The 25,341-nt window shown below is 41.9% G+C and overlaps 1 protein-coding gene across 1 annotated transcript; it reads right to left on the bottom strand.

Annotated features, from left to right (window-relative positions):
* Positions 1 to 1,043: 1,043 nt before the first annotated feature.
* LOC138897360 (uncharacterized) lies at positions 1,044 to 1,610 on the bottom strand. Its single transcript, XM_070183323.1, has 2 exons — positions 1,424 to 1,610; positions 1,044 to 1,381 (listed from the first exon to the last, which is right to left on the bottom strand). Exons 1-2 carry the CDS (start codon positions 1,608 to 1,610, stop codon positions 1,044 to 1,046), a joined length of 525 nt encoding a protein of 174 aa, XP_070039424.1.
* Between the last annotated feature and the right edge of the window lie 23,731 nt (positions 1,611 to 25,341).

Below are 25,341 nucleotides of genomic sequence, written 5' to 3'. Positions count from 1 at the left end.
CTTAAGCTCTTGGAAACTCTGCTAGCAAGCCTCTGACCACTGAAAATTAGTTGCTTTCTACATCAACTTCGTCAATGGTGCCGAAAGGGAAGAAAAACCCTCTACGAACCTTTGGTAGTATCCTGCTAAGCCTAGAAAGCTATGAGCCTCTGTCGGAGTGGTAGGTCTAGGCCAGGATTTCACAGCCTCAATCTTCTGAGTGTCTACCTTTATACCTCCATCGGATACAATGTGCCCCAAGAATGTTACAGACTTCAACCAGAACTCACATTTAGAAAACTTAGCATATAATTTACTATCACGAAGGGTTTGGAGTACCGTTCACAGGTGGTCCGCATGCTCATCCTCTAAAAGTGAATAAACCAGAATATCATCAATAAATACTATCACGAACAGATCTAAAAATGGCCGGAATAGGCTATTAATCAAGTCCATGAATACGGTAGGTGCATTCGTCAACCCGAAGAATATGACAAGGAACTCGAAGTGGCCATATCGGGTCCTGAAGGATGTCTTGGGAATATCTTTCTCCCAAACTCTGACCTGGTGGTACCCTGAACTCAAATCTATCTTTGAAAAGCATCTAGCCCCTACAACTGATCAAACAAGTCATCGATCCTTGGAAGTGGATATTTATTCTTAATAGTTACCTTGTTCAGCTGCCTATAATCGATACACATCCTCAGCGAGCAGTCTTTCTTCCGCACAAACAGTACCGGTGCACCCCAAGATGAGGTACTGGGTCTGATGAAACCTTTCTCCAGCAAATCTTTTAACTGCAACTTTAACTCCTTCAATTCGGCAGGTGCCATTCTATACGGAGGGATGTATATTAGTTGAGTTCCCGGAAGCAAATCGATGCCAAAATCAATCTCTCGCTCTGGAGGAATACCTGGAAGTTCATATGGAAATACATCTGCGTACTCTTTGACTACTGGAATAGGCTGAAGTGTAGGTATCTCAGCATCTGCATCTCTAACTCGCATAATATGATAAATGCACCCTTTTGCGATCATTTTCCTCGCCTTCAGATAGGAAATAAATCAACCTCTAGGTGTCGCTATATTACCTACCCATTCAAGGACTGGCTCACCCGAAAAATGAAATTTGGTTGTCTTTACTCGACAATCAACTGTGGCATAGCAAGCTGCCAACCAGTCCATGCCCATGATAGCATCAAAATCCAACATCCCTAGCTCAACTAGGTCGGCAGAGGTCTGACGACCACAAACTGTCACCGTACAACATCGGTAAACCTGTCTAGCAATAATCGATTCCCCGACCGGTGTAGATAACGCAAAAGGATCACTTAGTATTTCAGGCACTATACCAAACTTCCCCGCGACAAATGGGGTAATACACGATAAAGTAGATCCTGGGTCTATCAAGGCATAAGCATTGTGAGAGCAAATGGTCTACATACATGTCACAACGTCTGGTGAAGACTCCTGGTCCTGTCGACCCGCTAAAGCATAGCTATGATTCTGGTTACTACTTGAACTGGAACCTCTACCTCTGCCTCGACCTCTACCAGCCGAAGACTGAGACTCGCGCCCTGAAGGATGCACCGACATAAATGATCCTGTTGCTGAATTCGCTGGTTGTGCCATAACCCCAGAATCTCTATTTGTGCAATTTCATCATATGTCCCGGACCTCCATATGTATAATAAGCATCAGAACCGGCTCGGCATTGGCCCAAGTGTCCTCTACCACAAATGTCACACCGCGACAGAAATGACCATGTATGCCCTGAACCTCGCTATCGCTGCAAACCCGATGCCCGTGAGCTCACCTGGTCCTGACTGAGTATAGCGATCATACTTGTAACCCTGTAATTGAGGTGGCAGAGGCCTAGGTGGCCGTTTGAATTATTGGGGCCTATAACTACCCCGAGACTACTCCTGAGACCTGGCAAATCTCATCCTCTTACGCTATCCTGACTCAATCCTCTCTGTACCCTGCTACCGATGCCTACCTCTTTCTACATTCCGGGCGAATGCCTGAATCAGGGAGATTTCCATACTATCCTGCAATGCAGTAGTGGCACATGCCTCGGTCAACTCTGGAGCCAATCCTGCTATAAACCTATGGATCCTGTCCTGCATAGTAGCAACTATAGATGGTGCATATCTGGCCAATGGGTTAAAATGGAGACTATACTCTCGAACACTCATATTGCGCTGCTTGAGAGGTAAAAACTGATCGACTCGAGCCTATCAGATCTCCCGCGGTAAGTACTGATCAAGGAAGGCATCTAAAAAATTCTCCCAAATAGCAGGAGGTGCATCACGTCCTCTGGACCTCTCCTATCCCTCGTATCAAAGGATGGCTATATCTCGGAGTTGAAAAAATGCTAGCTCAACTGTCTCTTTCTCCGTGGCATGCATAACCCGAAAGATCCTACGAAGTTGATTTATGAAATCCTGTGGGTCCTCCCTCTGATCTGTCCCCGTGAACTTTGGGGGACTCAAAGCAATAAACTCTCGAACCCTTAAACTCCCAGACCCCTTAGAAGATCCTGCACTAGCGGGTGCCCTAGCCTATTATTGGGTAGCTACCAACTGTGTCAACAAATACACCGCACTCCTCAAGTCCTGATCTGATGGAAGCGGAAGGGGAACTGGATGTGCGGTCTCCCTAGGAATATCCTCAGGTGGTGGAGGAGCCAGTAATGGCTCAGTATGGGTCTCTCCCTGGGCCTCCGATTGGGCCCCATCTACTGGGGGTACCCTCCTGGTCCCATCACCTACTGATGTATCTCTCCTCTGACTAGCCGTAGTCTTCCTAGTCACCGGCATTTGTGCATATAAATGCCAACACGTAAGTTTAACTCAGATTTCCTATAACTCAGTTCTATAGCACGATTTTAATTTGAAAGAACGGTAACCAACTCCTAAATGACTGGTAGTCCCCTGCTTATATAATGTGGTGCACAACACATCTATAAACAAAACCCTACTAGACACGACTTGTAGACTCCCTAGGATAGAACTGCTCTGATACCACTTTTGTCATGCCCCTAACCTGGGGGTGAGACCGGCACCCGGTGCCTCACCTCTCCTTGCGTACCAACTTGCGACTAAGGGAATCTGAACATATAATGTCATACTTTGGCCATAGGCCACATTGCAATACAATTTGCGAAGCAAAATATTAAACTGAATGGAAACCAATGCTGACTAAACATCAATATAAAGCTGGGCCGGCAAGGCCGTCATAACTACTACAGCTGACAAACCAACAAAATATACATACAAGGCCTACAAGCCCAACATACTGAACTAATTGACAGGTTATGTCTACAAGCCTCTACTAATAGATGTACTGTGATCGGAACAGGGTCCCGACCTACCCATAACCTATATACACAATATGTACACAAAACTCTAGATCAAACAACTCCTAAGGACGTGGAGCTTACCGATAAAGCTGAACTCGGGCAACACCTACTAAGGAGGTCTATCCGTCTGTCTATCTGAACCTGCACACATGAAATGCAACATCCCCAGAAAGAGGGACGTTAGTACGAAATAACATACCGAGTATGCAAGGCAATAAAATAACTAAAAGCTGAACTGAACTAATAATATAATAACTGAAAGTAACTGGGAGTCAAAGATGATCTAGAGATATACTTACTTGCTGATACTGACTCAACTCTCTCAATATAGTAAATAAAATAGATGTCCGGCCCTATAAGGCTAAGAACGTGTAACTGCTCCGCCGTAGTAGGATCGCTCATAGGCGCTCGGCCATACTACACTCTGTATCTAGGCCATACTGGGCTCGCTCATAGGCGCTCGGCCACAGTAGATTCAGTATATAACTTACCATCTGATCAAAGGTTGCCCAATAGGGGCCTGCCCACCAATTATAGCTTGATGGTGGGGAAAATACTGTAATATTGTATATATATAGACCCTCTGCTCTCTTGACCGGAAGAAGACAATACTCAATTGAATATAAAGTCCCGATACGGGAGAATACTGTAACTTATGAGACTAGGATAATGTATATAAATTCGGGAGTATGAACTTCTCCTTATGCCTCGTTATCAAACAGATGTAATTACGAGATCATGCCAAAATGAAGGAAGGGCTTAACCTTAACATACCTGGAGTAGCTAAAATCCATATGATATTCTTGGGAAAGATTGTACCGCACTCCCTTAGAATTGCAAAAATCCCGTTGCTATTACGCAGTAAAATTTCGTATGAAATCAATGCTTAAGATCGTTACTTTGCTTTGCTGCTCAAGAAATTCTCAATCATCATCCCCTTTTCAATTAAATGAGTTATACTAATATTCTAGTAGTAGTAGAGAAAAGGAAATAGTTTCACTTTGTCTCCAAAAGTGACATGATTACGTGGGACTTTTTGATCACACATGTGTTATACTTTTGAACAAAATGTTTTGTCAAGCCTCCAGCTAGCTAATCATAAGAGAACCTCTCCTTTAGGTGTATCCACGTCCACCTACTAAGTAGTGATTAGTCATTCTAGCTACCTACACGTGGATTAATGCCCACATAATTAAGAATTATCTCAAATTACTTAAAATACTACTCACTTTATACACCTTGCTATCATGGTCATATGGTACCTTGTATGGCACTAGTCCATAAATACGGGGTATTGTAGCTTGGACCGTATTTTATCTCAAAATATCAAACTTCGATGCAATTCATTTTCTTCGATTTGCTTACCCTCTTACCTTCCTGAATTTACTCATCACTTGTTTGAAAGAACATATTGCTTATAATCTTAAAATAATCTCATTCCCGAACTTACGTCTATTAACTTACGATGAAACTTTAACGTACGAAAATGCGGGATGTAACAACCGACAATGTCCATTCCCCACTTCATGAACGGCCAAGGTGACAAGACTGAATGTAGTAGCTCTCCGGGTTGATGGATCATCGGTGCATGCCTCTGACAACCGTCACGTCTTCGTACAAAATTCTTTGCATCTTTCTCCATGTCGATCCAGTAATAGCGAGCTCTGATTATCTTACGAACCAAAGATTCTGCCCCGAATGGTTTCTGCAGGTGCCTTCATGAACTTCCCTCAAAACAATATCGGTGTCTCCCGACCCCAAGCATATGGCGAGCGGGCCATCGAACGTTCTTCTGAATAGTGTACCTTCGGACTGGCTAAACCTGACTGCCTTCGTGCGTAGAGCTCTCGATTCTTTAGGATCCAAGGGCAACTTCCTAGTCTTCAAGTAGTCTATATACTTGTTTCTCCAATCCCAAGTTAAATTTTTTGAGTTTATTTCGGCATGGCCTTCTTCCACTACCGATTTCATGAGCTGTACGACTGTTCCTGAGCTGAATTCATCGTCATCAACTGATGACCCCAAGTTTGCCAGCGCAGCAGCCTAACTATTTTGATCTCGGGGTACGTGCTGTAGGGGCCATTCTTTGAATTGATGCAGCGTTACCTGTAATTTATCTAAATACCTTCGCATCCGTTCCTCTTTTACTTCGAACGTCCCATTGACTTGATTTACCACAAAGAGGGAGTCGCACTTAGCTTTGACCACTTTGGCCCCCAGGCTTTTAGCCAATTCGAGACATGCAATCATGGCCTCATACTCGGCCTAATTGTTAGTCAATTTCACAGTTTTAATAGATTTCCTAGCTACGTTACCCGTAGGTGGCTTCAACACGATGCCGAGTTCGGACCCCTTCGCGTTCGTGGCACCGTCCATAAAGAGGGTCCAGATTCCCGAGAAAGTGCCCGAGGTTAACAACAATTCCTTTTCGACTTCGGGTATTAAGGCCGACATAAAGTCAGCCACAAAGTCTACCAAAATTTGTGATTTGATGGCAGTCCGGGGTCGATATTCGATATCGTACCCGCTAATTCCTACGGCCCATTTGGCCAACCGGCCCGAGAGCTCGGGTTTGTGCATTATGTTCCTTAGTGGTTAAGAAGTTACGGCGCATATGGGTGGCATTGAAAGTACAACTTTAACTTTCTGGAGGCTCTTAGCAAAGCGAGTGCCAATTTTTCTAGGTGAGGATACCTTGTTTCCACCGCGCCAAGAGTTCTACTAATATAATAGATAGGAAATTGCGTACGTTACTCTTCCCAGACTAAGACTCCACTTACCTCTACCTCGGATACTGCTAAGTACAGGTACAACTGCTCGTCCGCCTTCAGAGTATGGAGCAAGTGTGGACTCGAAAGGTACCATTTGAGTTCTTCCAAGGCTTGTTGGCATTTCGGTGTCCAAGAAAAGTTATTCTTCTTCTTCTTCTTCTTCTTCTTCTTCTTCTTCAATAATGAGAAGAACCGGTGGATCTTATCGAAAGACCTCGATATGAACCGGCCCAAGGCGGCTATGTGTCCGGTTAGCCTCTGAACAACCTTGACACTGTCCACCACGATGATGTCTTCTATAGGTTTGATTTTATCAGGATTGATCTCAATCCCTTGGTTGGACACCATGAATCCAAGGAACTTCCCGGATCCGACCCCGAATGCACATTTCTCCAGGTTCAGCTTCATATTGTATTTCTTTAGTATGTTGAAAGTTTCCTGCAAATGTTTCAAATGGTCCTCTACTACTCGCAGGGACCTAACTAACATGTCATCAATATAAACTTCAATTGATTTTCCTATTTGTTATTCGAACATTCGATTTACTAGGCGTTGATAAGTGGCACCAGTGTTTTTTAGTCCGAACGGTATTACCTTATACCAATAGGTGCCGAGTTTGGTGATAAAGGAAGTGTTTTCTTGATCACCCGGGTTTATTCGGATTTGGTTGTACCCGGAATAGGCATTGAGAAAGCTGAGTATCTCATGCCCGATAATCGCATCGATCATGCGATCGATGTTAGGCAAAGGAATAGAGTCTTTGGGGCATGCCTTGTTCAAATCTTTGTAATCTATGCACATTCTTAATTTATTTCCCTTTTTAGGTACTACCACTATGTTAGCCTACAAATCCGGATACTTAACTTCCCGAATGGATCCTATTCTAAGGAGTTTGGATACCCCGTCTTTGATGAATGCATGCTTGACTTCGGACTGAGGCCCCCTCTTCTATTTAACCGGGTGGAACTTCAGATCCAAGCTTAGCTTATGAGTGTTTATTTCAGGCGGGATCCCTATCATATCAAGACGGGACCAAGCGAAACAATCTATATTAGCTATAAGGAATTTAATGAGTTTTTTTCTGAGCTCGAGAGTTAACCCCATGCCCAGGTATACCTTCCGATCGGTTAAGTGTTCGATCAATATCACTTGCTCCAGCTCTTCGACCGTTGCTTTGGTGGCGTCGGAATCGTCAGGGTGATGAATGACCTAGGAACTCCGTAATCATCATCCTCGCCTGCTTCTTGCTCCTACGGTTTGGTCGAGGCCGGTGTCGGTGATTGCTATTTAGTTTCTTCCTTCCTAATGGGCTCCGAGTTCTTTGATGTCGAGAGTGTGGACATCGGGATCACCTTATCGACCGCGAACATTTATTTTGCGGTCGGCTTCTCTCCGTAAACCATCTTGATCCCTCCCGGTGTGGGAAACTTCAGTGCCTGATGTAGTGTCGAGGGTATTTCCCTCATATTGTGAATCCATGGCTTTCCGAATAGAGCATCATATCTCATATCTCCTTCAACCACATAGAACTTCGTTTCCTGAATGGTCCCAGCGGTATTCATCGGCAGGGTTATCTCCCCTTTAGTAATTTTGCATGCCATATTGAATCCATTTAAAACCCGAACTGCAGGCACCAGTTGATCTTGTAGACCCAATTGCTCTACGGCCCTCGATCTGATGATATTGGCCGAGCTATCTTGATCAATTAACACACACTTAACTAGAGATTTATTTATGAGTACATATATTACTAGTGCATCATTATGCGGTTTCACGATGCCCTCAGTGTCCTCATCGTTGAAAGAGATGGTCCCCTCCGGTATATAATCTCGGGTTCATTTTTTCCTTGTAATGGACATCTTAGTGCGCTTTAGCATTGGCCCTTAGGGGATGTTGACTCCACTAATGATCATGTTAATGACGTGCTGAGGTTCCTCTTGTTCGGTCTATTTGTTGGAGTCCATATTCCTGAAGTGATTTTTGGCTCGATCACTCAGAAATTCTTGGAGGTGCCTCTGATTGAATTACCGGGCAACTTTTTCTCTTAGTTGTCGGCAGTCCTCGGTCCTGTGGCCGTGAGTGCCATGATACTTACACATCAGGTTAGGGTCTCTTTGGGTAGGGTCAGATTGCAATGGCCGAGGCCACTTGGTGTCATTGATATGCTCGATGGCAGATACGATGCTGGCAGCATCGACACTAAAGTTATATTTTGATAATCTCGGTGCCTCTCTGGCCTCGAGTGGCCTGTGGAAATCATTTTTACTCATGAGTCCCCAGCTATTGTGGCCCCGATTGCTCCTTTTTTATGCCTTATAGGGTTATGCACGGATCCTCTACCCCTTTGATCTTCGTATACGGTTGAAACCGATCTCTTTTCGGTCTTGGTTCATGATCAACGACTCTTTTAGACTTGTCGTTAGTTTTGATGGGATAAACGGACCCGGAGGGCCCCCCGAGCTGATCATCCTCGACTCTGAGTTTTGATTGGTACCTGTTACGGACGTCAAACCAAGTTACCGCCAGGTACTCTATCAAATTCTGTTTCAGCTGCTGTGAAGCCAAGGAATTTTGGGGGTTGAGTCCTTGAGTGAACGCCTGAACGGCCCAATCATCTGCAACCATAGGCAGGTCCATTCGTTCTATTTGAAACCTCAACACGAATCCCTGAGCATTTCGTTATCTCTTTGTTTTACTTTGAAAAGGTCTAATTTTCCGGTCTCGACCTTGATGGCCCGGGCGTGAGCGTTTACAAAGGCATCTGCAAGCATAGCAAATGAATCAAAGGAATTAGGGGGTAAGTTGTGATACTGTATCATTGCTCTTTTCGACAGGGTTTCTCTAAACTTTTTCAGCAAAACTGACTCGATTTTGTCTTCTTCTAAGTCGTTTCCCTTGATGTCACATGTGTATGAGGTCACATGTTCGTTTGGATCTGTGGTTCCGTTATACTTTGGAATTTAGGGCATACAAAACATCTTCGGGATTGGTTTCCGTGCCGTGCTCGGGGGAAAGGCATTTGAACAAATTTCTTGGAATCCAGGCCTTTCAATATTGGGGGTGCTCCTAGGATTTGTTCAACTATGGAGTTATAGGTCTCCACTTTTTTTGTCATTGGCTTCAATCTTCTTTTCCCCCGATTCCTCCCGCTTTGTCAGTTCCTCAAGCATCTTTATTATTTCAGGATTGCTCCCAGGTTCAACTTCACCCGGCCTCTTCGTGGTTTGTTCATTCCTTTGGGTGATTTCCTAGGATTATTCGAGCTCCACTCTGCTGGCGGTGCGGGTTTGGTTATACAGCTGGGCTATCGCCGCCTGTTGAGCTTCTAATATTTCGAAGATCACCATCAGATTATTCCCATCGCCTTCACTGTCATGCGTACCCTGGGCTATTGATCGGGCTCCTCCATGAACGCTATTCTCGGGATCTGTCGGTAGGTTTGCATCGATGACCACATGTGAGTTGGCGTCGATTGGGTCCGCAACCAGGACTCCGTTGGGGTCACCAGGGGGCACCTCGTTTTTGGGTACTATATTGTTGTTTTTGCCATGGTGGCCAGACTCAGCATCAACGTTTAAGTGACCACATTGAGAGTTTGACATTCTTAAGTTGACCTGAAATTAAAATTTCAAAGAACAAGTGTAAAACAAAGTGCATTATGTAAATTTATATCAAATTACCACTATTACCCTTAGCCCCATGGTGAGCGCCAAACTGTTTACCCTTAAAAATGGATAACAATTGAATTTTTACGCAGTTTTAAGGATATGTAGACTAATCCAATACAAGTGATTAATAACGTTAGATAAGCAAATAAAAGATATAGTAGATAGCCAAACCAATGATGATAGTGAGTCCGAGCTCGGTTAAAGGCTTAACGAGAAATCTGCCTTTGGTTCCGAGCTAGCACTTATGAACCAAAACAAGAACTTTTAATAACCTTTAGAAATAGAGAGAACAGAAGTATATTGCCTTGGTATTCGTGTTACAAAGTGTCTAATGAATAATTACCTTCCCCTTTATATAGTAGGGGAGTTTTACCCTAGGTACAATTCTAAGAAAGGTAAAAATCTTCCTTTTCGCGAGTCACTAATTTTCTGCCGATATGGGCCGAGATTCACGCCGTGATATCTGGTTGGGCACAGATATCACGGCCCTTTGTTAATCGTGTGCCGTCGTTTGGTAATGCACTCCGAGGTCTTGGGACTCGAACCAAACCTAGGGCACGTGATCTCGATGGCTTTGAGGGCAGGTGTTTTGCTCAGACTCTGATACGAGAGGCTCTTGGCTCTGATTCCGATTCCTTACAGTCACATCATTGCTCCATTTACCTCACTGTAAAATCGGGGTGCTCACTAGGCTCGGTTTTACCCGTAAACAGGAGTAGAGGAATATAAGTGTAGATTTGAGTTTGACTTAAATCCTAAAAAGACTCCAGCAGTGATAGCCATTCTAACCACATGTTGTATAGTTTGGCACAATTTAGTTATTTCAATGCATGAATCCTTTCGGCAATATGCATTAATTGGCTGTCTCATCTCACCCAACTACTATTACTCCTAGTAATTTCTTCTACGGGCCCCATAAAGGAAGTTTGGAGTACAGAAAAAGTTACTACTCCCTCTATTTCAATTTATATGAATATATTTCCTTTTATGTCTATGCCAAAACGAATGATCCCTTCTTATATTTAAAAACAATTTATATTTATACAAAGATTTGTGGCCACACAAAATATATGTGCCTTATTTTACACTACAAATTTAAAAGTCTTTTTTTCTTAGATATTTTGCTTCTCTTCTAGCATCTCCTGATGCTAAAAATTATGATTCTTTTATTGTAATAATCCAATCGGTCGTTTTGAGTTCTGGCGCTCTGTTTTGCAATTCGAGACTTCAAGTAGGTTCGTTTGATTTTTTATGACTTGCGTGCGTGGTTGGTTTTAATTTTCAATAGGTTCGGGAGTATTTTGGAAGATGAATTCTTATTTTCGAATCATTAAGTTGTTGGAGTTTATCAATATTTGACTTTTGAATAAAAGACCCTATGTTGGTGATTTGATGGTTCCGTTAGCTTCGTATGATGATTTTGAACTTGTACGTATGTTTGGTTTGGGACTCGGGTGACTCGAGATCATTTCGGCACTTATAGTCAAAAATTAAAAATTTGAACCTTAGTATCACGACCCAAAATCTTAACCCATGGGATCATGATGGTGCCTAACACCTCTTGCTAAGAAAGTCAACACATAATAAATAATACGATAGAAATGAAACTATCAATCAACGACCAAATGGTAAAGAGGTGTAGTAGTAACTCGGCAATATTCATGATGAGTCTAAAGATCAACATTATCGTTCAACCTTCCTAAGACGTGGAGTCACAAGTACATGAGCTACTAGAATTTACTATATACAATATTTTCAAAGAAATACAATACTGTCTTGAAAGTAGAAACATTACACATAAAAGGAAATATGACTCTAAGGCCTGCGAACGGTGTGCAACTCTCCCTCGAGTCATCTAACTAGTACCCGATAAGCGCCTCTCGGGACTCCGCTAGTACCAATGTTCGAATCTACACAAGAAGTGCAGAAGTGAAGTATGAGTATAACTGACCCAATATACTCCGCAAGTATCGAGCCTAACCCCGAGAGGTAGAGATGAGGCTAAGGCAAGACACCTATAAATAAACCTGTGAAGTTTAATATCAAGAAATAGCAAGATTTCAAGTAAACTACCATGTATAAAACATGATAGCAGCATGTGAGAAGATAACAAGAACATAAGTAAAAGGGCATAAAACGGGAAAGTAAAGGAAACTGCTAGCAAGCAAACCACAACTCATGCTTATACAACAACTATGAACCAATTTGTCAAAGATAAATTATGAAACCATAAATCCAAGTCTTCAATACGAATAGCAAAATAAAGAACAACGAACAAATGGTGCGGTAACACCCTTTGTGTCTTTACTCTCATCCTCACAACATAATATAATAGCAAGCACGAAAATACCATTCGTGTTGTTACACATCGTACTTTCATGTTAGAATTCATCTTAAGTGAATCAAAATGAGCCAGAGAGTTTAGGGACCTTTACAAAAATAATGATCGGTTAAAACAAGTATTAATGAAGTATTGTGAGGGTTGGAGGTTAAACGAATCAAATATGATATAATCCGTACTTTTAAGATAAAAATAGGAGTGTTTAATATCCTAAGGAGGCATAATTTTAAGATAATTGAATCATATAATATTCGTATGTTGAGGTTTAAAGTCAAGCAAGTTGTAAAACAAAAGTCAGCAAATGTTATCGCAAGATACATTCATAATTTTACTGAAATTTGAATCTAATGTCACTAAGATTTTCTCTCAAAATAATTGGAGTTACAGGGTGATCCATCCATCAAATGGAATAACTATGAGTCTAGTTTCCAACACATTAAACCATACATAGATGCGATGCCGGAGTAGAGCGATATTTGTATTTTTGTGAGACTGCATAGGCAGCCCCTTTTTGGGACCCACTTGGACGGTGGCCGACCTTTGAATATTTTAAAGTGGTTGGAAGGTTCATTTCTGGTCATTTATTGACCAAACATCATCCTCTCACTCTCCTAATGCCTCTCAAATGAGGGTTCAAGGTGAAAACCAAGTATTTATATCCAAATCCAACCTCAAAAGATAGCTAAGGTGAAGAATAACACCTGTATAGTGTTTTGGTGTGATTAAAGGCTTTTGGGAGTTAAGTAAAGCTTGGATTCTAGGTTATTTCTACTAGTTGAAGTAATTATAATATACTCTTTTTTTGTCTTTAACCTTATTTATAAGTTGGTTAAGTTGTTTGTATGAAAAACTACAAGATAACACTAGAATTGGCGTAAGGTGTTGTTGTCGCACATTGGACTGCTTGGAGTGGTATATATGGCTTCTTGTGGCTGGAAATTATGGGAAATATCTTGGTTATACTTTTTTTATTGTTGTTGTTCTTGTCAATATGTTTAGTATGTGGATGATATTGTAATTAGGAGAAGAAGCGGCCACATAATACCTAGAAGTTGTTCATGTTGTTGTTATCTCTTGTTCAGCTCGTTGATGTTAGTTTTAAGATGGATATAAGGCTGGAATGTCATGTAAAAATATATTCTTATGTGCTAGACCTGTTGATGGTGTTTTAAGTATGGGGGATATGGGAAAAGAGTTGGGGTTTGGTTCCAATTCGAACTTGCCGCTCGTCGTGTTAAACATTAGTTTCGTAGGTGACGTTTGTGCACTTGTTGTTGTGTAGATTGATTTGTATTGTTAGAATATTGGATGTGTTATGGCGATGAAAGTATACAGTTGAAGTTTGTATGTATTTTTGTTGCTTTTGTGGACTTGGGAAAGTAAGGGAAACATGGGAGATGCTGTCTATTTTAATTTAAAATAAGCTTGTCATTTGTTGTACGATAGAAACAATAGCATTCTTATCGTTATTGTAGATTAAGGTGTAATGAGACAAGTTCAACGTCGTTATTAGACATATTATGATAAGGTATGTAATGGCTATACTTTTTTCTTTCATTGGCATGAATCCGTAGTAAGTACGAGTTGGATGAATCTTATATGAGAAACGCATATTATGGAGCTCGTGTCTTAATAGGTGCTACATCTTTCCGTATATTTCTACCGTATATTGTTGAGAGGGTTCCCATCTCTTTATGTTACTCCATGAAGTCTGACAAAGATAGAAAGTTACATACGTTCCTCCGTACATTATACTAAATACATGATATGCAACATCGTATACAAATGTTCTGTAGCCTGGCCCCCTCGTCAGTGAGATATTGTTATTGACTGTCCACTTAGTCAGTGAGAGATTCTATTTCCTGGACTTATGGTCAATGCGAGTTTATATCTGCCTAGCCTTACGGCGAGTGAGAGTTTATATTTGCATGGCCTTGCAGCCAGTGAGAGTTTATTGCTGCCTGGCCACTTGGTCAGTGAGAGATACACCGAGCCCTATATGTGGCCTACTAGATATGATATTACTATATTTCATTGTGTTGAATCAGGACAAGTGAGTATATCTCAGAGCATTCTTTGGCTTCCAGTTTACTATGTACTTCAGTTCAGTTTTAGATTTCAGTTATTTTATTGACTTACCTACTTGACATATTATTTCATACTGACGTCCATTTTGCTAGGGATGCTGCATTTCATGCCTGCAGGCTCTGATAGACAGCCGAATAGACCTTCTAGTAGATAGAGCCAGAAATTGACTTGATTTGTAAGCTCCACTCCCCCGGAGTTACCAGCTCTAGACTTTGGAGTCCATTTTGTATATATAGACTTAATGGGTAGGTTGGGACCCTGTCCCGAATATGATATAGTTCTGTTATCTCAAGAGGCTTGTAGACATGTCCTGTATGATTTGTATGCCAGTATAGCCTTGCCGGCCCTGTGTATATGTTTATTTTTGAATTGTAGGTTGTAGATATTCATGGCGGCCTGTATAGTTACGTATATAAGTTTGGGTGTGTTTACCCTTTAGGCGAGTTAGATATTATCTTCAGATTATTTTGATGTACGGCCTTGTCGGTCTTGGTTGGCATTGTCTGCTTGCAGGTAGGCCTCGTCGGCCTAAGTTGAGGGTTACCCCTCTAGGGTTCACAGTTACAGAGTGGTTCGGCCATGCATGTCTCCCCAGGTTTGGGGCATGATAAACTTGGTATCAGAGCAAGTCTGTCCTAGGAAGTCTATAAGCAGTGTCTAGTAGGGTCTTGTTTACAGATGTGTTGTGCACCACATTATATAAGGAGGGACTTACAAGGCATTAAGGAGTTGGTTACCTTTCTTTTATATCTAAATCTTGTTGTAAAGCTGAGTCATGGGAAATTTGAGTTAAACTTATGTATTGGTGTTTACATTCAAAGATGCTGGTGACTAGGAAGACTACGGCTAGTCAAAAGAGAAATGCAACAACAGAGACCAGCAGGGCACCCGCAGTAGATGGGGCCCAGCCCGAGGCCTAGGTCGAGACCCCTTCTCAACCATTACTGAATCCTCCACCACCGGAGCAGCTTCCGAGGGAGGCAATACCTCTAGTACCCTTTCCTATGCCATCTGATCAGGATTTTAGGAGTGCAGTATAGTTGCCGACGCAGATAGTGGCTGCAAAGAGATAACCGAGAGCACTGGCTAGTGCATAACCTTCTAAGGGACCGATAGTTTGAGAGTTCGAGAGTGTTTAGAACTAGTTCCTCCAAAGCATACGAGGACCTGTGTTACGGCAAAACACACTCACGCAAGTATACGTGGTCGTCAAGTAATAAAGTAGTGAATAAAGTATCGTTCCCACGAAGACTTATGATTAACTTTGACTAATTCAAACTCGAATAGCTTATTGATTCAAGATATTTCTAACAAAATATATAATTTTCTAACTTACTACCTACGGACGATCAAATAATGAATCGCTACGAATTCAACACAACACTTAAATAGTTTTGTTCAACAATCAATAGGATATAATATTCCAGGGTCACGGGTCATCTAACATTCATGTTGCATTCGTATTTTAAAATAGCTAATTGATTTATCTGAATTGTTGATTCACAGGGTTAATTTCACTCGTAAGAATCTGTCGAGTTCTTACTCGCATGCTCAAGTTAACTTAATACCTATATGTCTATGGAATTAAGTTTAACAAGAACTCATTTACAATTCCTGTATTTTAACCGAGTAAGGCAATTAGGTATATGTCTATCCTAATCGCGAATCCTTTCCCCGATGCCCGGGTTTTGAAAACTTACTCTATTTACTTCTATATGCAATCTAGGGTTCCCACTTTCGAGTTCAACTCTAGATTCGTAGATAGTATTTCACTGTTAATTACTCAGCAAAATAATTAGAAACAGAATTAAATAAACAACCCAATATGATAAACCCAACGTCGTCAAATTAAACGTCAAACATCAACATTTATGTATACCCATGACCCGAGAATAATAGGGTTCTTAGCCACTCATATTCAGGCAATCATCCCAAATTTCATAAGATTGCATAAAAATCAATAAAAGAAAGAAAGGATAAAACTCCAGACGAATTCCGTGGTCTTTGAACTTGGTTATAGCCTTTTTTCTTCTCTTCCCCCGTCTCTCCTCTGCAAGAGGCGTTTTAAAGCTTATATATTGCGTCCAAAAGTTGTAATCTAGAGTTCTCCTAACTCTAGTCCAAATCGGCTTCAGGGGTTGATGCTAAGGCGGATGCGACGCATCCACCTCGTCCTCCATTTCTTAACTTTGCATTTGAGGGTAGACGCGACGCATCCAACCTTCTCTTCTACTTCCCAGTTTCGCACGCGATGGCGAACGCTATGGCCCAACTTCACTGCTAAGGTTGCACGCAGGATGATGTTTTCCTATGTTGGATGCGACGCATCCAACCCTTCTTCCTCTGGCTAAACCACCTTTTCTTCATATTTTGCACTCCGAACACCTTAAATCGTCACACATAACTTAATTAGTCATCAAACCAATAATTACACCATGTTGGGAGTTTTAAAGATTAAATAACATCAAGAAGTGGTTAAAACATGGGTAAAGTAACATCAACACATATCGAAATATGCCAAACATCACTACCCCACACTTAAACCTTTGTTCGTCCTCGAACAAACCATCACTATAGTAAACAAAATAAAATTAAGCTCTTATCATTCAAAGCACACTACATCTATGACCATGGTTATTTGCTACAATTAGGCTCTAGACTATGCATCAACACACTTCCCTTTTCTTATGCCCTTCTTTAAACATATTCGAACAAAGACAACATGCTCACAACAATCCTAACCTCAAAAACCGACTCAATGTCACAATGCACTCATGGCTTGAACAACCAACATCATAGAGAAGTCTAATAACGTTACCTATCCCTCGTGAAACCATGTGCCCTCACAACAAAAGCAGAGAGAGTAAAATCAATCCACACATTCGAATCTCATGCTCACAAAGAAAATTGCTCACTCTCACAAAAGAAGTCACATGCATGTAATTGGTACCATAGGCTTGCCCTTAATGTAAATCTCTACTAATGTAAGCTCGCTCGATCTAAAATCAATTAGGACTTTTTCATGGTTGTAATGTGGGCTAAGGGACGGGTAGGATATATTTAAGGAATAGTGACTCACCCTCCTAAGCACTTTAACACATCATCAAATAACTTAAGCGCGAATTCTTCAACACCCTTTCAATTTCACCAATAATATCACTCCAAACAATATTTCCTCTTTCTTTAAGCACTACTTTAATTCATACCCACTAGCAAGAACAAGACAACAATTTATTCATTTATATTTTTCTTTCTTTTTTTTCCAGATTTTTCTCTTTTTTTTTTCTTTCACTTTCCGCTAGTGGTGTATTATTTTACAAAATAAGTGCACCCTTCTTTCTTTCATTGGTTCCACTCAAAAGTCACCCCACACTTAGTCCCTTCTTACTTCTTTTAGCGCTCATCTAACAATTAAAGTGCTTTAAGAGGTAAAAGGATCAAAACAATGTCAATTAAGAATAAAAAGGGTATAGGCTTGTAATGTGGGTACCAAATAAAAGGTCTACAGGCTCAAAAGGGTTAACTAGGGATAGATTTTATTTGTGATAAGCAATAAGCTCAAAAAGATCAAAGAAAGCCTAAAATCATTTTTCAAACCGAGCATCACCTAAAATTTCGCTTCAACTCACATACCGGGCAAGTTCTAGACACAAGTACACTACATGGACTACACAAAAACCTTACCACACATGGCACATGACTCATTAAGGACGGTCACATTCCGACTCTCAAACAATGCAAGTATTCACGGAGCAACGAGATATTAAGCATTAAGCGCAAAGTGAACACAAGTCAAGAAAATGAGAAATAGGCGCCACAAAACATGCTATCCATTTTAACAAGGCATCATCAATAATTTCAGAGTGAGAAGGGAAGATATTACATATGTAAAAGCCTAAATATGCCATTATCAACCAAGTCAAGGTCACCTAGGTTCATCATTCTTCCTCCTTTTATTCCCTACATTCCTACTCTACTCTAAAAAGAAAACAAAATTATCCGGTTCAAACTACATCCCATGGAAAAGAACCGAGGCACAAAGAAAAACCACAAGGGATTATTACTATCTACAAAGATACTATATATATATATTTTTTTTTTTTTTAATAATGATAAACTGATAGTTACTCCATATAGATGAATTTACTGCTATTTTATGCCATTAATCCAGTGAATATTTTAGTACATTCATCCATACATCAAAACATGAATCACCCCCACCCCACACTTAGGACTGTGCGTTGTCCCCAACGCACATAAACAAGGTAAAGTAGGGTGAGAAGAACTCCCTCAAGTCAAGGTGGAGGGCTCATCCGCAGTCTGTGGAGGAGCATCTGCATCCATAGCATTCCTATCATCAACAACTGGTGCTGATTCTGTATCAGGTGTTACAGCGACCTCAGTAGGCCTGTTGAGTGGAGCCTCAGTGACTATGGGAGGAACAGGAGTGGATGGTCCGGCAGTGGATGATGCAATCAGCTGGGAGATGTCTGTACCTGCACATTGAACCAGAGCTCTGAGGAGTAATGATATCTCCTTCATCATCGTGGCCTGCTCGGTCTGAACTCGGCTTAGATCCGCACGAGTCTGTCTCAACTCATCCCTGGTGGCACTCAACTCGACACGAGTCGCTATCAGCTCAGCCCTGTTCTCTTGCATATCTGCTTGCATTTGCTCAAATAATTGTTGAATGGTGAGCTTAGAAGACCTTCCCTTGTTCGGCTCTAGAACATGAGTGACATCATATGGTCCTGGAGCTTTAGCCTCAATGTCGTCATTCTCCTTGTCCCATAGTACTCCCATCTCTGTTAAAAAAGCCGTTAGGGTATTAGCAAAGAACAGCCTCCACTTGTAATTCATCCTGGTTCGCTGCATTTGATCATGCATGATGGCTCCGAAGTTGAGTGGTATCCCCTCTAATAAAGCATATAATACGAGTGCGCGGTAACGAGGGACATCAGTTTTATGTTGGCATGGCATCAGGCGGTTACATATGAAATTTAGAGCCACACGTGCTAACGCACTCATGAATTCCTTGGCTATAGAGTGGTACTCCATACTCCCATGCTTCCATTCTGCATCCTTCCTGGTAGGGCATAGGACAGACTTAATGTGTGCATAATCTGGTGTTTTGCATATGGAGTCAAACCTATCTGTAAGTGTGTGTGGCACCCTTAAGAAGTTATTCAGAGCTTCAGCTGACACATTAATATCTACCCCTCTTACTCGCACAATGTTTCCCCTGGCGTGACGCCAATTGGCGTAGAGCTCTCTAACAATGGTGAGGTTGGCTTTGCCGTGACCTTTCAAGATGGGTCCCCATTTTTGCACCTCTCGAATTGACTTTAGAAACTCTGAGTACTTTGTCTTAAGTGGTCCGATGTTTATCGGCTTTTCCGGAATATACTTCTTTGAAACCAGTATCTTCTTATAGGCTCGGAATGCCTTCTCATTAACAAAGTATTTCTCCCAATCAACTCGGTCTATGGGTTCACCCTCGTCTTCATCACTCATGTTGACATGTAGGTGGTCATTGTCCGAATCGGAATCGGATTCAGATTCTGTAGTAATCTTCTCCTTCCCTTTATCAGTCGGATCACTCATTTTCGAAGCTTTTCTTTGGTATGTCACAGGCTCTCTTATCTCTATTCCTTTGCTTGGTGTAATACCCTTCTTCACTGTCCTCCTGACTAATGTTTCCTCCTCCTCTTGCTCTGAATCATCACTTAACTGCCTAGGCAGCAGTTCCATTTCCTTCTCCGTCCGCTTCCTTTTTTTCTGTGGATTTGGACCGCCCGCTGCCCTTCCGGTAGGCTTTTTGGGCGGTTGCTTGTTACCATCTTTGTCTTGTTGCTTGGATGGTTTACTCACTGCTGTCATTTTACGAATCTAAGTACCTGCAATGCAAAGAATTCAACAATTAGCAGATGAAACAGCGAAGTTCAGCTTGAAAGCAATTGCAACAGCTTGCAGACTTCAAATTATTCGTAAAGTCATGCCATTCACTACTTCATGGAATTGTAGCTCATGACTTTCAGCAAGTATGTGATAACTCTCTTCAAAAATTCAATTTCACATAGCCCCTCACTCGACCCCACACTTATTCTCAAGCATACACCAATGTTGCTCGGTTACTCAGACTTCACCGACGCCTAAATTTTCCTCAGGGACAATTCGTCGAACATGTGGTATGCAACAAGTGTGCCTAGTTCATTCTATCAGTTGAGCAATGCAACTACCCTCCCAAAGTTTGACGAGATGAAGGGAATTATAGTTTATCATCTCGCAACCATTACAACGACCAAGAACGACAGCCCTAAAAAATTTTGAAATTGCAAAACCTACTTGTTGCTACCATTGAGGGAGGGAAGAGAGAAGAATTAGGAGAGAAGCCAACGGAAGAACGAAGAGGATGATGCGTACCTGTCACGTTTGTATGCGTTACAATTTCGATTAAAGAAATCTGTTATGCGTTCGTAGGCGTCGCAAAAAGAGACGAGTGGATGCGTCGCAAGAAGAGTTTTTAACGAATTCGTTATCTTAAGATGTGTTAAAATATATAGTACTTACCTGTGCGTGCGAGCTTTGACGCGACGCATCCCCTTGTCTTCCTTCAAAAAATTTTCGGACGCGACACGGACGCGATAGGCAGACTTCACTGCCTTGAGCAATTGGCCCGTCAAAATTTTTTTTTTGCTGAGGGGGATGCGACGCATCCGCCTCGTTTTCTCATATCTGGGGAACTTTTTTTATTATTTTTTTTTTTAAGATCTATGTCCTACAAAAAAATAAAAATAAAAATAAAAATAAACTAACTAACTTGGGTGGCCTCCCAAGAAGCGCCTGATTTAACGTCGCGGCACGACGCAACATGTTCTTCATGCCTCCACTAAATCCATTGTGGTCTTGTGACGTGCAATGTCACCACCCCAATAGTGTTTTACTCTTTGGCCATTTACCAAGAATGTCGTATTGGACCCCTTATCACACAATTCTATCGCACCATGAGGTTTCACACTAACCACTTCAAACGGACCCGACCATCGAGATTTAAGCTTTCCTGGAAAAAGCTTTAGCCTTGAATTAAACAGTAGAATTTCTTGACCTGGTTCAAACTCACGATGTTGGATATGCTTATCATGCCATCTTTTGGTCTTCTCTTTATACAATTTGGCATTTTCATACGCATGCAATCGAAACTCATCAAGCTCGTTGAGTTGTAGCAATCTCTTCTCACCGGCCAAGTCCATCTCCATATTTAGCTTTTTAATCGCCCAATATGCTTTGTGTTCAAGCTCGACGGGCAGATGGCAGGCCTTCCCATAAACCAACCTGTACGGAGAAGTGCCTATTGGGGTCTTGTACGCAGTGCGATATGCCCATAATGCGTCATCCAGCTTCCCGGCCCAGTCCTTTCTATTCATACTTACTGTCTTTTCCAAAATCTGCTTGACCTCTCTGTTGGAAACTTCTACTTGACCACTCGTTTGGGGATGATAGGCAGTGGAAACTTTGTGCTTGACTCCGTATTTTGCAAGAATATTATTCAGCAGTTTGTTACAAAAGTGAGTTCCCCCATCGCTTATCAACACTCTTGGAGTCCCAAAACGTGTGAAGATGTGCTTCTTTACAAAGCCTACCACAACCTTTGCGTCGTTAGTAGGAAGAGCAATGGCCTCTACCCACTTAGAAACATAGTCGACCGCCACCAAGATGTATCTGTGCCCGTTAGAATATGGGAATGGTCCCATAAAATCAATCCCCCAAACATCAAAAAGTTCTACCGCCAGAATATTTTGCAAGGGCATCTCGTGCTTCCTCGTGATAGTTCCAGTTCTTTGGCATCTATCACAATTTTTAACGAAGGCATGTGCATCCTTAAACAATTTTGGCCAATAAAAACCTGATTGTAGCACTTTTTGGGCGGTTCTATCCCCGCCGTGATGACCTCCATATGGTGACGCATGGCAGTCATGTAGTATAGCCTTCATCTCTTCCTCAGGAACACACCTTCTCACCAACTGATCTGCACACTGCCTATATAGGAATGGCTCATCCCACACGTAGAACCTTACATCATGTAGGAATCTTCTTCTATTGTCAGCTGTCCATTCTAGTGGCGTCACCCCACTTGCGATAAAATTCACATAATCTGCATACCATGGGGCTTCACCTGAGGTGACTGCTAATATTTGCTCATCCGGAAATGTTTCTTTAATTGACCCTCCTTCAGCTACATGGTCCCGACTTTCTAATCTGGACAAATGATCGGCCACTTGATTTTCTGTCCCTTTTCGATCTCGGATCTCTAAGTCAAATTCTTGCAAGAGGAGGACCCAACGAATCAGCCTCGGCTTGGCGTCTTTCTTTTCAAATAGGTATCTGATAGCTGAATGATCTGTGTAGACGATGACTTTGGTTCCCACTAGATAGGATCTGAACTTGTCAAATGCCCACACCACTGCAAGCAACTCCTTTTCAGTCACTGTATAATTCATCTGAGCTGGATTCATAGTTTTGCTTGCATAATAAATGGAGTGAAAGATTTTATCCCTCCTTTGCCCCAACACCGCTCCAATTGCTATGTCACTTGCATCGCACATCAACTCAAATGGTTGTGCCCAATCGGGGCCAATGATAATTGGTGCAGTCACCAATCTTCCCTTCAGCTCCTCAAATGCTTTCAGACATGCATTATCAAACTTGAAGGTAACATCTTTCTCTAGAAGCCTGCACAAAGGGGAAGAAATTTTCGAAAAATCTTTAATGAAACGACGATAAAAACCTGCATGACCCAAGAAACTGCGAATGCCTTTGATGGATGTCGGCGGGGGCAATTTTTCAATCGTCTCCACCTTTGCTTTATCCACCTGTAGACCATCTTTTGAAACCTTGTGCCCCAAAACTATACCTTCACGTACCATGAAATGGCACTTTTCCCAGTTTAGCACCAAGTTCGTCTCTTCACACCTAGCTAGCACTTTATCAAGGTTCATCAAACAACTATCAAAAGAACATCCAAACACAGAAAAATCGTCCATGAATACTTCTACAAATCTTTCAACCATGTCAGTTAAAATAGCCATCATACACCTTTGAAAAGTCGCAGGTGCATTACAAAGACCGAAGGGCATTCTCTTGAACGCATACGTGCCATAAGGACATGTAAATGTAGTTTTCTCTTGGTCTTCTGGGGCTATAGCAATCTGATTATACCCCGAATAACCGTCCAGGAAACAGTAGTATTCCTGGCCAGCTAATCTATCAAGCATTTGGTCAATAAAAGGAAGGGGAAAGTGGTCTTTCCGGGTGGCATTGTTCAGTTTTCTGTAATCTATGCAAATTCTCCATCCAGTGACAGTTCTTGTAGGAATTAAGTCATTATTTTCATTAACTACTACGGTTATCCCCCTTTCTTCGGCACACATTGAACGGGGCTTACCCATTTACTATCAGAGATTGGAAATACAATACCTGCATCAAGCCACTTAATCACTTCTTTTCTTACCACTTCTTTCATGATTGGATTTAGTCGGCGTTGGTGTTCTACACTTGGCTTGTGTCCGTCCTCCATGAGGATTTTGTGCATGCAGAAAGCTGGACTAATGCCTTTAATGTCAGACATTGTCCACCCAATTGCTCGCTTGTGCTCACGTAGCACCCTTAATAGCTTTTCTTCCTGTAATTTAGACAAGTGAGAAGAAATAATAACAGGTAAAGTGTCAGAACTTCCCAAATAAGCATATTGAAGGTGAGGGGGTAGGGGTTTAAGTTCCAAATTTGGAGCTTTTTCAATTGACGGCTTTGGTGGAGGGCCACTTGGCCTATTCAGGGGCTCAAACGGGATTATTCCTTGCATGTAACCACATGATGTATCTAGGATATGCATCATCTCCTCAACCTCATCATCCATCTCCAAGCTATCAAACATCATGATTGCTTTTTCTAAACAGTCGTCTAGATATACACTCGTGTCAAGAAGTTTCTCATCCACCTCCACCACAGATATCATAGAGAGCTCCTCATAGTGGCGGGGAAGTTGGATTGCTTTGTAGACATTGAAGACTGCTTCCTCGTTGTCCACTCTCATAATCATTTTCCCTTCTCTCACTTTAATTATTGCATCGCCAGTAGCCAAGAGAGGTCGTCCCAATATGATTGGAACTTGTTCATCAGCCTCGAAGTCTAGAATAATGAAGTCAGCTGGGAAGATGAATTTTCCAATTTGCAGCAGCACATCTTCAATCACTCCTTCGGGGTAGGCTATGGACCTATCAGCTAATTGCAACATCACGGTGGTTGGTCTCGGAGCTCCCAGACCTAATTGCTTAAACAAGGATAAAGGCATCAGATTTATGCTTGCACCCAAATCACACAGAGCACGTCCCACGTCAATATTACCGATTTGTACTGGAATGGTGAAGCTGCCAGGATCCTTAAGCTTTTGGGGAAGCTTGTTTTGGACCCTTGATGTGCACTCCTCAGTAAGTGCAACCGTCTCGAACTCAGCCAATTTCCTCTTATGAGCCACTATGTCTTTTATGTACTTAGCGTACTTTGGAATTTCACGAAGTACATCCACTAATGGAATATTTAATTGAACCTGACTCAACATGGAGAGAAATTTGTTGAACATGCGATCGTCATTCCTTTTCTGCAATCTTTGGGGGAAAGGTGGTGGTGGCCTTGTAACCTCCATTCGCTCTGAACTTGCATCATCTTCCTTTGACTCTTGTGTTGCCTTAGGTGTCAACTCCCCCCAGGTATAGGTTTTTCTTTTATCTTCCTTGGCACTTCCTCTAGTTCCCTCCCGTTTCTAAGTGTAACTGCATTAACTTGAGGGTTCTTCTCTGTATCACTGGGAAGTGAGCCTGTAGGTCTAGTATTTTGGTTTGCTGCTAACTGCCCCATTTGCCTCTCAAGATTTCTGAAATCGGTCCTGAGCTGTTGATTGTCTAGCAACAACTTTTTCAGCAAGTCATTCGTACTTTCTTCCATTTGTTGGGGTGGCTTCTGAGGTTGAGTAAAATTCCCTTGAGGCCTATACTGATTCTGTTGACTTCCGCCCCATGAGAAGTTAGGATGATTCCTCCAGTTTGGGTTGTAAGTGTTCCCATATTGCGCATGTTGA

Source organism: Nicotiana tomentosiformis, chromosome 8 (assembly GCF_000390325.3).
Source record: "Nicotiana tomentosiformis chromosome 8, ASM39032v3, whole genome shotgun sequence".
Taxonomy (NCBI): Eukaryota; Viridiplantae; Streptophyta; class Magnoliopsida; order Solanales; family Solanaceae; genus Nicotiana; species Nicotiana tomentosiformis.
The sequence above is the reverse complement of the archived record's forward strand: the minus strand, read 5'-3'. Positions and strand labels throughout refer to the sequence as shown.